The sequence below is a fragment of the Vigna radiata genome, unplaced genomic scaffold (assembly GCF_000741045.1).
Source record: "Vigna radiata var. radiata cultivar VC1973A unplaced genomic scaffold, Vradiata_ver6 scaffold_301, whole genome shotgun sequence".
Taxonomy (NCBI): domain Eukaryota; kingdom Viridiplantae; phylum Streptophyta; class Magnoliopsida; order Fabales; family Fabaceae; genus Vigna; species Vigna radiata.
This window is the reverse complement of record NW_014543816.1, coordinates 191,062-206,352: the sequence shown is the minus strand read 5'-3', so window position 1 is coordinate 206,352 and position 15,291 is coordinate 191,062. Positions and strand designations below refer to the sequence as shown.

Sequence of the window (15,291 nt, the reverse complement as noted above, 5' to 3'; positions counted from 1 at the left end):
TAATTCATATTCAATGCAATAAAAATTTAGAGCATTTACCCTAACTACTTCAAATCAAGACAGTGTAACAACAACTCTCCTTAACAGATTATACACCTCATCAAATCAGAAAAGTACCTAAAATTTAACAAAACCTAAATGCCGAAACAGAAAAGCAATGTATGCAATAAAATTGAAATTAACATCTAAAACCTAAATGCTGAAACAGATTAAGACCAAATCATACTATCAAATGCACGAAATCAAGTATCTAAAGGCATCAAAAATCAAAACAAGATTCATCTACCACTATCGAAGGCAATTAACAAACTAAAATTAAGATTGAACTAAAGAAAGCATTAAAATTCCATAAAATAAAAAATAAAACCAAAATAGAGTAACCGCGAAGCAATCAACGTTGACTACAAAAGGAAATTACAAGAAAAACGCTATCGCAAGAGCGATGCCGAGACATTCACGGGATGTCACCACCGTGAATCTCGCTCAACAGTCTAGGAATACAAAAAACCATTCTGCAAAAAGCATAAAAACCCTAACTCGATCTCTCTTGAACATAGATTTTTGCACACACTCTCTACTCTCTACACTACACTCTAGTCTACATTATTACAAGCCCTTTATATAAGGTAAAAACCAGAGAGAAAGAAGGGAAAGAGGAACCTTTGACATTTTCACTTCATCATCCAACGGTCTTCATTCACTTTTCTTTCAAGCCCTCTGATTTCCTTCACTATCTTCGCTGATTCAGGCTTTCGGCACGTGCCCTAGTTCGTCTTCATGCTCCTCTGGGTAATGACATGAGCTAAGCTTCTTCTTCAAATCTTTCTCACAATGAAACCCTGGCACAAAGGGTCTTTCTTTTGCAAATGAGCCTTCAAATCCATGACCCCCTGAGGCAGCAGCGCCTACCCCAAAACTTCCACTAATTGAAGTTCTGTGTTTTACTTGAACCCAATGCAGAAAAACCCAAATGGCTTTTGTTGACCAAATTTAGCCCAATTGAGTAGGGGCACCACTGCAATCAAAATCAATTACGAATAAAGGCCAATCTGCAAAGAAGAGAAGGGTTTCTTAGCAACTCAAGAATTAAAACCTACTTAATCAAATACTAAAGAAAAAGAATTTTATTAAAAATTATACAAAAAGATTGATTTTCCTAATTATTTAAAAACACTATTAATACTCTTAAAAATCTATTTTTAACTAGAATTTAAAATAAAAAACTATAATTTAAAGAAAATCCTAAAATAAGCCTAATTCTAAATAATTAAATACTAAAATTACCTTTCCTAGCCTGTTAAACACGGAAAAAGATGTAAAACCAAGGAGTTAACACATCTCTACACTTAGATAATTGTCCTCCTGGCCAAGAGCAAGGGTTTTCACATCCTGTTTAAGACTTAGGTTCAAAAGAGTAGAACATAAGATGTTCCTTTTTTCATATGGGATGAAAATTTCATTTGGCTAGAAAGGGGTTTATTCAAAAACGACCTTGATCATATGACACATACATGCAATTCAATCAATCACAGAAATTCAGGCAAAATCACTCATGCTTTCAAGTAGATAGCAAATATATCAATAAGAACTCTGGAGCTCAAAAACCTCACACAAGCTTATTCCAACATCCATAAGAATACCCTACTTAGCCTCATAATCACAATCACAAAATCACAATGCATTTGTTCACATAGCTAGTGAACACTCCACCTGTACATCAACGTATGGCAATCTCAATCATCATTAATAGCAAGCATCATCAAGCAATTATCTCTTGCAATCAAACAGTTAAACCATCATAACAGAAAAGTTTTTTACCAAGTACATTAACCTACACTACTCAACAGAAGCAAACCTATACAAAAAATTCAAATCACAAAACAAAAGATAAGAAAATCTTGGGTTTCCTCCCAGTAAGCGTTTGTTTAACGTCACGAGCCTGACCCAAACCTTTCTAGCACTTATCAGTAAGTGCAATCCTTACCAACACCCTTCAATAGGTGTACCTTCCTGTATCCTTCAGTGAATACATAATCATCTAGCATCTCTCAGTGAATGCTACCCAATAAAAATTGTTTAACAATATCCAAAAATTACAAAACCAAAATTAACAAAAGAAAATAATGTTCAAAAGTCATTGTGGTGCCTCCTAGCAAGTGCTCTTTTAATGTCACTAGCTTGACCCAATAAAGCTCATGTTCCATCCTTCATGTTGGTGTCTTCTTTACCTTCATCACACTAACTCATGAGTTGCTTCCGGTCCACCTTCTTGACTCTCCTAGAATATGGAGCTTCAATCTCTATCACTCCATTGTCTTTAAAGCCTTTCACCACCCACAACTTCTTCTTGTATCTCACAGGTGTACCAAGCTTGAATGATGCATCCTTCAAGTCAAAGTGGATTGTCCCTCCTTTGTCAACTTTCTCTTCTTCCTTTACCTGCATTAAAACACAATTATTACCTTTGTTGACCACTTTAGCAAATTTAGGTCTAAGAATTGTTGCATCCTTCTATGAAGCTTTATGCTTAGCCCTCTTTTTTACTCGCATATGCTTCTCTTTGAGGACATTATAAATCACTTTTTCTTCTTGGTCTTTAAGCTAATCACCCCATCATAGACATTTATGACCACTTTGGCCATCTTCATGAACGACCTTCCAAGAATCACCGGGATCTTACCATCCTCTTTAAGCATAATCAACCAGGAATTCAAGGCTTTCAATACGAATCACCACGCCTCCACCACACCATAGGGTTTCTTTGATGATCCGTCCGCCATGATCAAGGAAATTTTTGTTGGCTTTAGTGTCGGACCATCAATCTTCTTCAGCATAGATAGGGGCATCAAATTGATACTTGACCCTAAATCAAGTAAAGTTTTCCCTATCTTCACACTCCCAATGGCGCAAGGAATTATAAAACTTTCTGGATCCTTCATTTTTGGAGGGTGTTTTCTCTTCAAAGGGCCACTACAACCTTCTGTTCCTCAATAGCTTTCTCTTTAAAATCTATCTTTTCTCCAAGATATTGCTTTATACGCCTAGCATAGACAAAAATTTGTTGAAGTACTTCGGTCAAAGGCATAGTAATCTCCATTTGATTGAAGATTTCTCTAAAGGGCTCACACTTACTCTCTTTTCTCTCTTCTCCTCTAGGGTAAGGAAGATCACTCTCATCTTTATCAATTTTCACTTCTTTTTCTATTTTTTTCTCTTTTTCTTCTCTACCCTCTCCCTCACATATTTCTTCTTTTTCCAATCTTTTTCCTAACTCAAAAATTTCTTTTTCCACTCTTTCCTCAACCATGCTCACAACAACCTTACAATCTTCTCTAGGGTTAACTTCAGTATTAGGCCCAAATTGATTTTTCTCTGTGACCTCCATCCTTTTGGATAACTGCCCAATTTGCGTCTCCAAATTCTTGAAGTTAGCCTCATAGCTCTTGCAATTGGAATCATACACCTTCAAAAATTTGTCGAACTTCTCGTCAAAATTGTTCATTTTTTCAGTCAAAAGTGAATCTTGTTGCCATAGTGGTGGTTGTTATGGCCTGTTAAATTGGCCTCTAGTTTTTCCAGTTTGATTATTCTGACTTTGCCCAATGCTTGGGTGATTCTTCCAACCTTGGCTGTAATTACCTTGATTGAAATTACCTTAACGGTATTGAAATCAGTTGCCCATGTAATTTGCTTCTTCTTCTTTGGCCTCCTCTGGAAAAGCACATTGACCATTGATATGGTCTCCACCACAACGATCACAGAGTTGTTGTTGTACCTGCGAAACATTCTTTAACTCGTTAGGCACTTGAGTAATAGTCCTTGTCAGATTCTCCAATTGTTGAGTTAAAAACTTGTTTTGTGCAAACAAGGCATCTTCAGTGGGCAATTGAAGAACTCCTCTTTTTTGAAGTGGCACGCCCCTTTCATTATGAGGTTCATTCTCATTAGCCGTCATGCTTTCAATCAACTCATAGGCCTCTTTAGCAGTCTTTCTCTTGATATTACCTCCAGCTGAGGCATTTAACATAAGCTTGGACTGTGTGCCAAGACCTCCAAGGAACGTGAGAACCACAGTTGTTTCATCAAAACCATGCACAGGCATATTCCTCAACAAGCTTTTAAATCTGTCCCACACCTGACCTAGGGTTTCCTCCATGCCCTGCCTAAAAGAAGAAATTTCCAATTTACCTTTGTTGATCTTAGACTGCGGGAAATATTTGTTCAAGAATTTTGACACCACAACCTCCCAGGTTGTCAAGCTTTCTTCTAGAAAAGAATTCAGTCACAATTTAGCATTGCCTCCCAAAGAGAAAGAAAACAAGCTAAGTTTGATTGTTTCATCCGGAACTCCGTTGATCTTCACCGTGTTGCAGATCTCATTGAACGTGGTGAGATGATCATATGGACTTTCGTGTGATAGTCCATTAAACTGGTTGCTTTGCACCAAGTGTATCAACGTCGACTTCATCTCCATGTTCAAAGCATTGACCCTCGGCCTTACAATGCTATTAAAGTGTTGAGGGCCAACAATAGTAGTAGCATCTGCCAGAGTGCATCTCCTAGGAGCTTCCTCCTTGGCCATCTCTTTTGTGCTCTGGTTGGATGCTTCTGGTTAGGGTTGCAAAAGTCTCTCAGGAGAGGGGAATAATTCTCTAGATGGTCTTCGAACCTTCCCTCTCAAGCCTTCAAGAAGAGGTTCTATACTTTTCTTGCTTCTAGTACGAATCGTATCCTGCATACACAAGAAACAAAACCCTAAAAAACACTTTTATATAAAAATAAAACAAAAACAAAACAAAAACAAAAATCAAGTCAAATTCAATCAATAATCACACTACTTGAATAGTTAAACCACGGGTCTCCGGCAACGGCGCCAAAAACTTGTTAACACTCTGGCAAGTGTACTAGATCATATCAAGTAATAATAAAACGATAAGTTCGGGTATCGTTTTCCAAAAGACTCTTAGGCCTAAACATTCTTATGATGTTTTGAAATCATAAGACTTGAATAAACGACAATTTAAGTTTTAAATGCACGAAAAATAAACATGCGTGTGAGAATTGATCAATTGACAGTTGAACAATATAGATGAATGGTGTTGTTGGGGTTTACAGGTTCATCCTAATCCACTCTCAAATACCTACTATTCTTACTAAATTTGACTTTGTTATCAATGTTCATGCCACTTTCTAAAATCTCCTACTATCAATATCTTGATAAATAAAGTCTACTTCTAATTACTAGTTACTATGTCTAGTCTCCCTAGCAATTATTCATGCATTACATAATTCGTACAGAAGCTTAAGGCAATTGATCCTCCTATTCCTATGTCTAGGTAATATTGCTATCAAGAGAATTCCCTCATGTCTAGACTTAACTATACGTGTCCATATAGAAAGAATCAAAGATTATGCTATTGAATAATGTCTTAAACAAAGCATGCAAATATAATGGAGAAAAAACTCAAACAATTGATAAACAAACCAGATGAATAAAGTAAGAATTTCAATATATAAGAGAGTTTCAAATAGGATTACATCGTTCCCCAACAACAAAGGAGTTTAGTTCACCATAATCATGGTGAAACTAGATGAATTGAATGGAAAATATGGAAAAGATAACCCTAGAATTGATAGATCGGAGCTTTCGCATCCAAAATCCGTCTCCAAGGCGTGTAGAATGTGTTTCTACATCCTTTCTGTCAAAAGATAGCTTCTCTAATTCGTGCAAATGTATTTATAACTCAGAAAAATATCAGAATTTTAGCCTAGGCTCATAAGTACACCGCCCAGCGGTGGGCGCGACACTTGATCTCACCCCTCAGCGCTACCGCTTCAACGTCCTCCAGAGATTCCACTGAAGAGTCCACCGCCCGACAATGAGTGCGATTATTTTCTCACCCCTTGGCGGTCCCCTTAAGCGCATGACAGAGAATGCATTGAAGGTCACACTGCCCGGCGGTGGCTACAATTCTTATTTTCTTCAATTTTCCACCTTCTTTTGCATCCAAAACTTCTCTTCCTTCACTTTCTTCATCAAACTCCTGATAAATCCTTCAAAAACAAGAAAAAACCAAGCATAAAACCAAGAAAACCCACTCTGACTCTCGTATTCTCTAACTTAAGCAAATTACATGATTTCAAGCTAATTCTAAGTCATAAAAGGTGTGTTTTGATGTTGATTTTAAGTATGAAAATAATGTTTTTTAGACCGTTATCAAGGGGATACCTTGCGGCAGATCTTTGTTGTTTGGATTGCCTATATTTTGGTTAAAGGGTTAGAGAGTGTTAAGATTGTTGACAACACAATATCTATATCACTCTGGTTTTTGATGATGACAACACATTTTTAATAACACACCTATGTTGTTGTTATGTTACATGTTCTAATGCTGATTGGTTGATATATTGTTGAACATGTTTCTGTGCTTTACTACCATGTGAATGCATACCTATTGAGCTTGTACATGTTACATCATATCTGGTTGCATTACACATGTTTGAAAGGATGAAAACCACATGCACTTTTGTGAACTTATAATTGTGTGACAAAGTTGCAGTAAAGTCGACTCCATTACTAATTGAATCGACTATGCTAAAGTCTTTGTATAGATTTTGAGAAACAGTGCTATGTGAGATTTTGTGAAGGAAAGAATTTCAAAATGCTCTGACATGTCGAGTAAGACATATAGAGAACAATCCTCTCAATGTACTCTCCTTCCTAACTCAATACCAACTATAACAACCCAGAAAGATCACCCATTTTCTGTCACCTTAGAGCAATCCCAACTCTAAAAATACCTTAAGAGTAATCCTAAATCTTAATGAGAACAATCACAACTCTCTCCCCTTGGCACAATAGCAAAGGAACTCAATCTACAAATTGAAAAAGATAAACTCGATCTTCACAGCAAGCACTCCAATAGTGCAGATATGATCAACAACCTTTAAGCACACTTCTTGATAGAATCTTGATGTATAAATCCAAAGTTGATCCTTCATTCTTCAAGATGGTTCTTGGACGCTCCTGTAATCAAAACTCAATCAAAATGTTAGTTATGAAATTTAATGTTCAAATATTAGTTTGAAACAGCGCAAGACAACTGTTTATAGCATTTTCAAAATCTTGACGAATTTTAACTAATTATATGGTGCATGCAATCGATTAAACACTTCTTAACAGCAAAAAATAATGAAATATGATCGTTATAACAATATTGGCTTGAAAAAAATTGAATTCATCATATGAAAATGACTTAACTGATTATACAACTTATGTAATCGATTATGTCCAACACTTAAGAAAAATTTCAATTTCAACCTTCTTTTAAATCAGATTTTCACTCTTTTGAAAACATGTATTGGCTAACCTTCTTACTTAATCAATTATACACATTGTATACTAGATTATGTTATAACAATTTGACTCTAATAAAGCATACAATAAATCTGAAACAATTAACAAATTACGTCAATTGCTTAACAGATTAAATCATACCAGAAATACATTTTCAATCTGTTTAAACATGTAAACCTTTTTCCAACCATTAATACATGTACCAAGCACACGCATCAATAGTATCAAACATTTGTTATGTCATTTTGTGCAAGATAACAATAGAATAAATCCTTAATGTCCTTCAACAAAAATGTCCATTATACAATGTTCATCATCGTGTACATCATCAAAAACAAGATATTCAAAGAATCATTCTTAAACAATGAATATGCATAACATATATTTCAAACACATGCAAATATATAAACAACAGTTTTGCTTAATGTGTGCAAGAAACTATAAAAACATTTATGTTGTCATCATCAAAAACACATATGGAATATATGGGTTTAGCTTTCACATAGCCCCCCTTATCAAAAAATTTTTATGTTAGAGGATTAGAATTCCTATTGTTATTACTACTATGTATGAGGTGGTTTTTTATGGTTGATATAATCAATGTAATTATATCATGTTATTATGATTGCTTTGGTGGTAGCTTACCCCATAAGTGTTTGTTTTTGTGATTTGTTAATGATGTTATTGACAATGATTGTATAAAGTCTTATACGTGAACATATGATGTTACAAATGTTGTTGAGGCATGATAGATTTGAGAGATTACGGAGAACAAACTTTGAATTTTCTTTTAAAGTTATTGTGTTTAAAGTTTGAAACAATGTAATTGGAGTTCTATATTTCCTTGGTTATTTTCATTATTTATGAATCATGTAATTGAAGAAGGATTTTGGAACTATTATATTTTGAAATAAGTATACAAGTTTAGTTATTTAGGTTTTTGAAAAGTACATTTTCGCACCTAGATAAAAGTTTGAAATTTTATCGATTTTTTATAACCATAGTAACCTAAACTTTTGTGCTTCCTATCTTACTCTTCTTGAAATTAACCTTAAGACCAGACACAATTTTAAAACATATAAGCATATTCTTTACGACCATTATATTTTGTATTTCTGCTTTACACACAAATATAGTTGCTCGTGATGTGATTGCAACACCCGAAATATACCAACAAGTATATTGGGTTGTTGTAGTAAACATGTGTTGTTTGCATAAAGATTTGGCATAAATAACAATGTTTTAACTAGTTTAATCTGTTGTAAAACCAACTTAGAATTTGATTTAAGCTATCAAAAGAGTAACTTTTATAATTGAACTGTGTTGAAGCTTAACTTCACATATTTCTCCTCTTTTGTATCAGATCCACCTCTAGATATGAGGCCTTAGATGATAATTCTTGGGATTGCCCTTTATGGTATTCTAGGACCATTCCTGGAACCTAGAGATTAATATGTTGTCTATTTTCCAGTATGAACCACATATGATTCACCCATATTACGATTAAGACTTTATTCCAACTGCACACCCTGAATTTATTCCTAGCATCTAGAAGTATACAAGAAAATTAATTGGACTACAACTTAAGACTAGCTTCGACTCAATCTTAAGCTAGTTAATCAAGACAAGTGATGAGTTCATCCAATAATAAGCATAAATCAATTAACCACTTTAAATAAAAGGAAACATGCATAAATGAAAATTTTCATCGAATACAAGAGAATTTGAATCTGTTACATCATGCTCTAACAAGAGTGAGATTTAGCTCCTCATGGACAAAAAATTAAATACAATCACAGAGGAAGATAAATCTCCTAATCCTCTAAAGATGTGTCTTTGAATTACAGAGGATATATGTGAGAAGACTCATTAGAGTCTCTTTCTAAAATCACCCTAAGAAAGCCTAGACCAAAGTCTTTTTTTCTCTCCCTTTCCATCTCTCTAGAATCTTTCCAAGGTGCTTGTATATTTAGACATTCACAACACGACTCAAGCAGTGGTTCACGGCTCCAACGTTGAGGTTTCCTCCCTTCTTGGGTTTCCTCTATGGCTCAAGCTATGAAGTTCTAACCTAAAGCTGCTTGAAGTTGGTTAATAATGAAGTACTCTCTCATGGCTCAAGCTTTATTTCATGGCTTGAGGAAACCTTCTTGAGTGAGTTTTCTTTGTAGCTTAAGCCCTTAGATGGTATTATAGTCGTGACAAGACAAATTAAATAAAAAGTGTTGAATTTCTTTTATCTCAATCACATATTAACTCCTTGGATTCATATGTTACTACAAAATAAGTGAAATTACGGTAGATATCATAAAACTTATACACAATCAAAACAAGATAAGTGTTAATTAAACAATGAAAAATTACTAATCTCAAGCCTTTATCAAGTATCATATGCAAACTAAAACATGCTCATTGAAATCTTTTTGTACATTCTAGTCCCATCTAACAATCGTTTACTCTTAACCTCTCTAACTACATCAACCAACCTTTGTGCAACTACAAGAAAAAAAAAATTAATGGGTCGTCTTGCCTTGTAAATTGTCTTGTGGAACCCATTAACTAAAACAAAGATAGTTAACGACGATAAACATGTCCTAGTTCATCTAACCCATTTGGGATAAAAATCCAATCTTTCTAACATATAAAAGAGAAATTATGAATTAACTGAATCATACGTTTTCTCGAAATTTGTCTTTACAATAATACAACTTTCTTTTTTCCTCTCACCTCGTCAATCACTTTGTTTACCACCACTACACTGTTGGGAATCCAAGTGTGAGTCTAAGTCCCACATTAGATAGAAATGAGAAAGTATAGCACTATATAAAGATGAAAGATCCATTAACTCATTAACTTAAGGTTTTTGGTAGAGAGTAGTATCAATTTTCATTTTGTTGGCTCAAATCTAATCAGTATTGTATCTCCCCGGTGAACTTCTATTTGATAGACTCAACAATTATTGAGTATTCTTCTATCTCAATGAGTGCATTCTGAATTTAGTCTATGATTTTATGAAGCACTTTTTGCATTCTTTTTGACAAAATTTTGAGTATTATTTTGTACATTCACTATCGACCTATATTGGTCTAGGTCTTACGAATTATAAACCTCATGAATTAAAATAATAATAAAAAAGAATTACATCCTTTTGACCAACTCCCACTGCTATGAAAACAATTTGCAGGTCTTAGTATATCATTTTTATCCCAAAATTGTTTAAAAAATTTAAAATTAACCGGACTCTTGCCGCTTCCATAGTCCCATACAACTGCCCTGGTTTCCTCAGAAAAATCTACTTGTTAATAGGTCATTGTTTTCCCTATTAATTTATGAATAGATGATGAGTCGATATTTTATTGATTTCACTTAGGAGTCACTTCCTTTCTAATATGCAATCAAATTTGTATGGGTCGCGACAGTATCCAATCTAACTTTAAGTCCGCCACATTTCGTAAATTTGTTCTTATATAAGTTCTGACCACTTCCTTTACTTTCGCTCACACCAATCATTGCCAACTTTCACCCGTTGATCCTATTATTCATTATCCTAGAATGGATTAACTTATGAAAAAATTGTGTTTAGGTCGTCCGCCTTCAACCATTTCGACCTGAATTTATGTTTTTCTATCATTTCTATTATGAAATTAACCTTTTTTCAATTCTGCACATAATTGTTTTCTCGGTCTATCATTCAATCCAAACTTTTCATCCCTACCCAGTTTGAAAGAACCGTAATACGCTTCATTTTAAGACATGCATACCAATTCCCATTCTTCTTTACTCTCATTGCCATGAATGGTTTCTTTAGCAGTGCAGCGACTCCCATGCAAAATGGAAGAGGCAAAATCCTTTAAAAAAAAATCTTGTAATAAAAGTCTTTTAGAAAAAACCATTCCATTCTTAGAAAATCTTTTGTTATATAGAACATTTTTATATCGAAATTTTATTACAAATCCTAGTTGAATAGACCTACTATTCTCTGGTTTGAAACATAATATCTAAAAGTTCTCGTTAGAATTCATTATTTTTCCCTTTAAGTATGGCGAGATATATAAAGAGGATCAAAGATGCATGTGATTAGATACTTTTGTGAATAGTAAAAGTGAATTTAGCAAAGTTTTACTCTGCAGTTTGGTCTCCATGGGGAAACGAAATTACTGTTCAATATTGCTTTTAGAGTTGTATCTACCATTCAACCTTAGGTTTCTAAAAACATACATATATATTTTAAAGCAATATAGATATGAATTTTAACATAACATTTTACAGTTCGACAACAAACTCGTTTGTTGGAAGCTTTTGAATTAACCTCTGCATTGAGAGCAGATTGTTTTTTCAAGCTTTTAGAGTTGTATCTCGTAGTTTTGTGTGTACTTGGAAATAAGGATTTTTAATCTTTATGACCATTGACTCGGGACAAAGTTGATGCTCAACGCCTGACCAAACAAGAGTCTTTTACTAAAGAAAAAGGCCCAAAAAAATGAACCACTGGCTCACTCTTTAATTGCCATAACCAAGGCACGAAAACAAACAAAGGTTCATAGTTTTAGAAAAACATGTCGAGAACTCTTGAAGCAGAGTCTGGTTACAGAATCATCTTCATTTGGAGACTCTCTTATCTGCTAATTTTGTTTTCTTCAGTTCATGGCTACCCTTCACGAGATCATATGTTCATATATGCAGTCTGTTCTGAGGAAAAATACCAACCGAACGCACCCTTTGAAGGGAACCTTAACAGTTTTATGTCTTCAGTGGTGAGTTCGTCCTCTGAAGTAATTTACAATAGCTTTGCTATTGGAAATGGAAGCTCAACGCCACAAGAGGGAAACGTATACGGGTTATACCAGTGCAGAGGTGATCTGCACCCAATTGAGTGCTCAAAGTGTGTAGAAAGATCTGTTAACGAAATAGGTTTGGTTTGTCCGTATGCCCTTGGAGGTTCTTTACAACTTGAAGGGTGCCTTATAAGATATGAACATTCTGGTGATTTTCTAGGGAAATTGGACACGAGTCTGAGGTATAAGAAATGCAGCAAAGGTGTGACGAGTGATGTTGAGTTCTTCAGGCGTAGAGATGATGTTCTTGCTGATTTGCAAACTGCTAATGGATTTAGAGTGAGTAGCTCGGGCCTAGTTGAAGGGTTTGCACAATGCTTGGGGGATTTAACTCTATCAGATTGCTCCTCTTGTCTAGCAGATGCTGTTGGAAAACTCAAAACCTTATGTGGATCTGCTGCAGCAGCTCATGTGTTCTTGGGACAATGTTATGCTCGATACTGGGCATCTGGCTATTATCATGAATCAGGTCTATTTCTTCTTTTTCACTTTCACCACTCAAATTAGACCCATTTTCCTATCCTAAAGTAACGTATTACTGCTAATTATTTATTGCTAATCTTACAAACACCATATGTAAAAAATTCAGATTGTTTTCAAATTGATTTGAATTACTTACTTACAGCCTTTGTAGAAAAGTGATCAGAAAATGAAGAGGAAGCCGTCGTTGTGAAATGCTATTTTATGGGTGAATGCATTCGGAACATATGCTTTAATACTTTATTTTGGAAAATGCGCACTTTTTCCAATTCCTCTTTATCCATTTGTTCGAATACCTTTTACTTAGTATCGCATTCCATATTCTTCACTAATCAATTTACCACCATACTCATTTTATTCAAGTGCTATCATGATTTGGCATATATTCCCTCACTCAAGATTAACTTCCATTATGTGCTTAAATAAAAGCATTGCTTTGCATGAATTTCATTTTAAAATTGAAAACCGTAAATTTTTTTGGAAAATGATATTTTAACACGATTTTTTGACACCATTTTGACACTGCACATGTGTCAATATGTGGTTGGACGATTTCAAATTAAAAAAACAAACTTTTGGTTTTTTTCTTCCAAATATACTCCTGCCTCAACTTTTTTAATTTGAAATCGTCCAATCACATTTTGACACGTGTGCAGTGTCAAAATGTGACAAAAAATGATGTTAAAATATCATTTTCCATTTTTTTATCGATCATTTGAATTTTTATCATTTACAAAAGTTCGTTGTTCAGTCGGGTTGGGAAAATTAGTAGAACAAAAGAACAAAACTAAGGAGTGTTGCTTGTTAGATCTGTGCAGAATATTATGGTAATAGTTTCAATTTGGTGTTTTGTTTGCAGATTCCTCCGACGATGATCAAGTGGGAAAATCTGTTGCCATTATTGTGGGAGTGTTTGGAGGTCTTGCAGTTCTGGTTGTACTGCTCTCAATTTGCAAAAAAGCAGCTGGTAAGCATTTTTCTGATATATTAAATTTCTTAAAAATAATGTTTTACGTTTCTTTTGATCCTACGGAAATCACGTAGAATATTCTTTCTAGTAAATTATATTTAAAATTTCGTTTAGAAAGATCCCACTATCAATTATTTGAAAAAGTATTTTACATAACTTTCCCAAAAATAAAAAAACATAGTTTAATTTAGAAATGAAATGTAATTTTTAAAAATAATTTGAAGAAGGAAAATATATTTAATAATTATATGAAATGAATGTGATTGATTAAGGGATGGTGGTGCTCATATTTTATATTTTCCATTACATGCAGGTAAGTAAGAGCTAGGTGGTAATGGAAGGTGTAATGATTAGGAAAGATCCTGAAATGTTTGTTTAAATTAATTGAAAAGCATGGTTCCACATTTTGCATAATTTAATACATTATGTTTTTCCACCAGAGAAAGTGGGTGTTATCTTTTAGTTTATAAAGTAGAACTCTGTTATCCATCAAACTTATAAAGTGATGTCCAACAAAATCGATCATTCTTTTTCATTTTTTAAATCGGTTTTGTAGATTATGCTCAGCACTTCTTTCTAAATTACTTTGCCTTTTTATTGTGTTGACTTGTTTTTGAGTACCTCTAAGAAGGACAATCATAGATTATTACGAGGACTAATCATATGACATACTTTTATATTTATTTAATATATAAGGATAAAATAGTCTTAAAAATATAAAGTTTTATAATTTTTCAAAAAAAAAAACTAAAAAGTAAATAAAAAGTAAAAAATATAGATGTGTTAAATAATATTTTTTTATTATGAAAAATATATGTTATGTGTAACAATCTTCGCAGGATTTTTTTCTTTTTCAATGACGATATGCGCCAAAAGCCCATAATCATATATGCAACAATCACCAGGGAAAATTAGCAGTTACAGAGAATTAAAGGTTTGAAAATTCCTAGATAACAAATATGGGATGAACTTCCCTTCTCACTAAATTAGGAATGATAAAATATGATTTTAGCCCTTTAAAATATATAAAAACTTAGTTTCAGTTTACTAAATTTGTATCTATATATTTATGTCTTATTTTTAAATATGTGACTTTTATTTCTCTAAACTACTTTCTCTAAAATGAACTAAAGTTGCTTAATGGCCAAAAACAACTCTAACAACTACTTTCTTCTACAATATATATGTATATATAAAGCCTTTCAAGAAAAAAAAATGGAGAGACAATGTGCATATAACACCCCAAAAATTTCTCATGCAACAAAAGACTCAATAAAGAATATTTTCACTGTTCAATTCAACGCACTAGAATGAAGGTGCTTGAATCTAATACATGTCAATTGTCCTCACTTAGCATACTAAAGTGTGATTAGAGATCATAAAAACCTTATTCTAAAAATATCTTATTTGAGAGTTGTTTTGTAAAAAAATATCCAATTATTAGTAAGAAGTGATTATTGTTCAAAAATAATACTTTTTTAAGTTAGAAGTAGCTTGTGAATGAATACTCACTAAAGTAAGAAGTAGCTTGTAGAAATTGTAACGGAATGAGATTAGTTAAGAGTAGTTGAGAATTGAAAGAATACTCATGTTGAGTCAAGAATGCCTTAAAAAAGAATAATTGAAACTTAATCAATTGCTTGAAAATT

General features: G+C 33.6%; 1 protein-coding gene across 2 annotated transcripts; it reads left to right on the top strand.

Annotated features, from left to right (window-relative positions):
- Nucleotides 1-11,653: 11,653 nt before the first annotated feature.
- LOC106754979 (cysteine-rich repeat secretory protein 15) lies at nt 11,654-14,186 on the top strand. Of its 2 annotated transcripts, XM_014637053.2 has the most exons (4): nt 11,654-12,268; nt 12,353-12,661; nt 13,532-13,639; nt 13,956-14,186. In XM_014637053.2, exons 1-4 carry the CDS (start codon nt 11,914-11,916, stop codon nt 13,961-13,963), a joined length of 780 nt encoding a protein of 259 aa, XP_014492539.1. In that variant the 5' UTR covers nt 11,654-11,913; the 3' UTR covers nt 13,964-14,186. The 2 variants fall into 2 exon arrangements, with proteins under 2 accessions (XP_014492539.1, XP_014492538.1); XM_014637052.2 differs by having other exon boundaries at nt 11,657-12,661; nt 13,956-14,185.
- Nucleotides 14,187-15,291: the final 1,105 nt, after the last annotated feature.

Bases quoted from the DNA above. Each gene is read 5' to 3' on its own strand.
- LOC106754979 (XM_014637052.2), top strand. From the start codon at position 11,914: ATGTCGAGAACTCTTGAAGCAGAGTCTGGTTACAGAATCATCTTCATT. The intron at 12,662-13,531 runs GTCTATTTCTTC...TTTTGTTTGCAG, and splicing joins TGGCTATTATCATGAATCAG to ATTCCTCCGACGATGATCAA.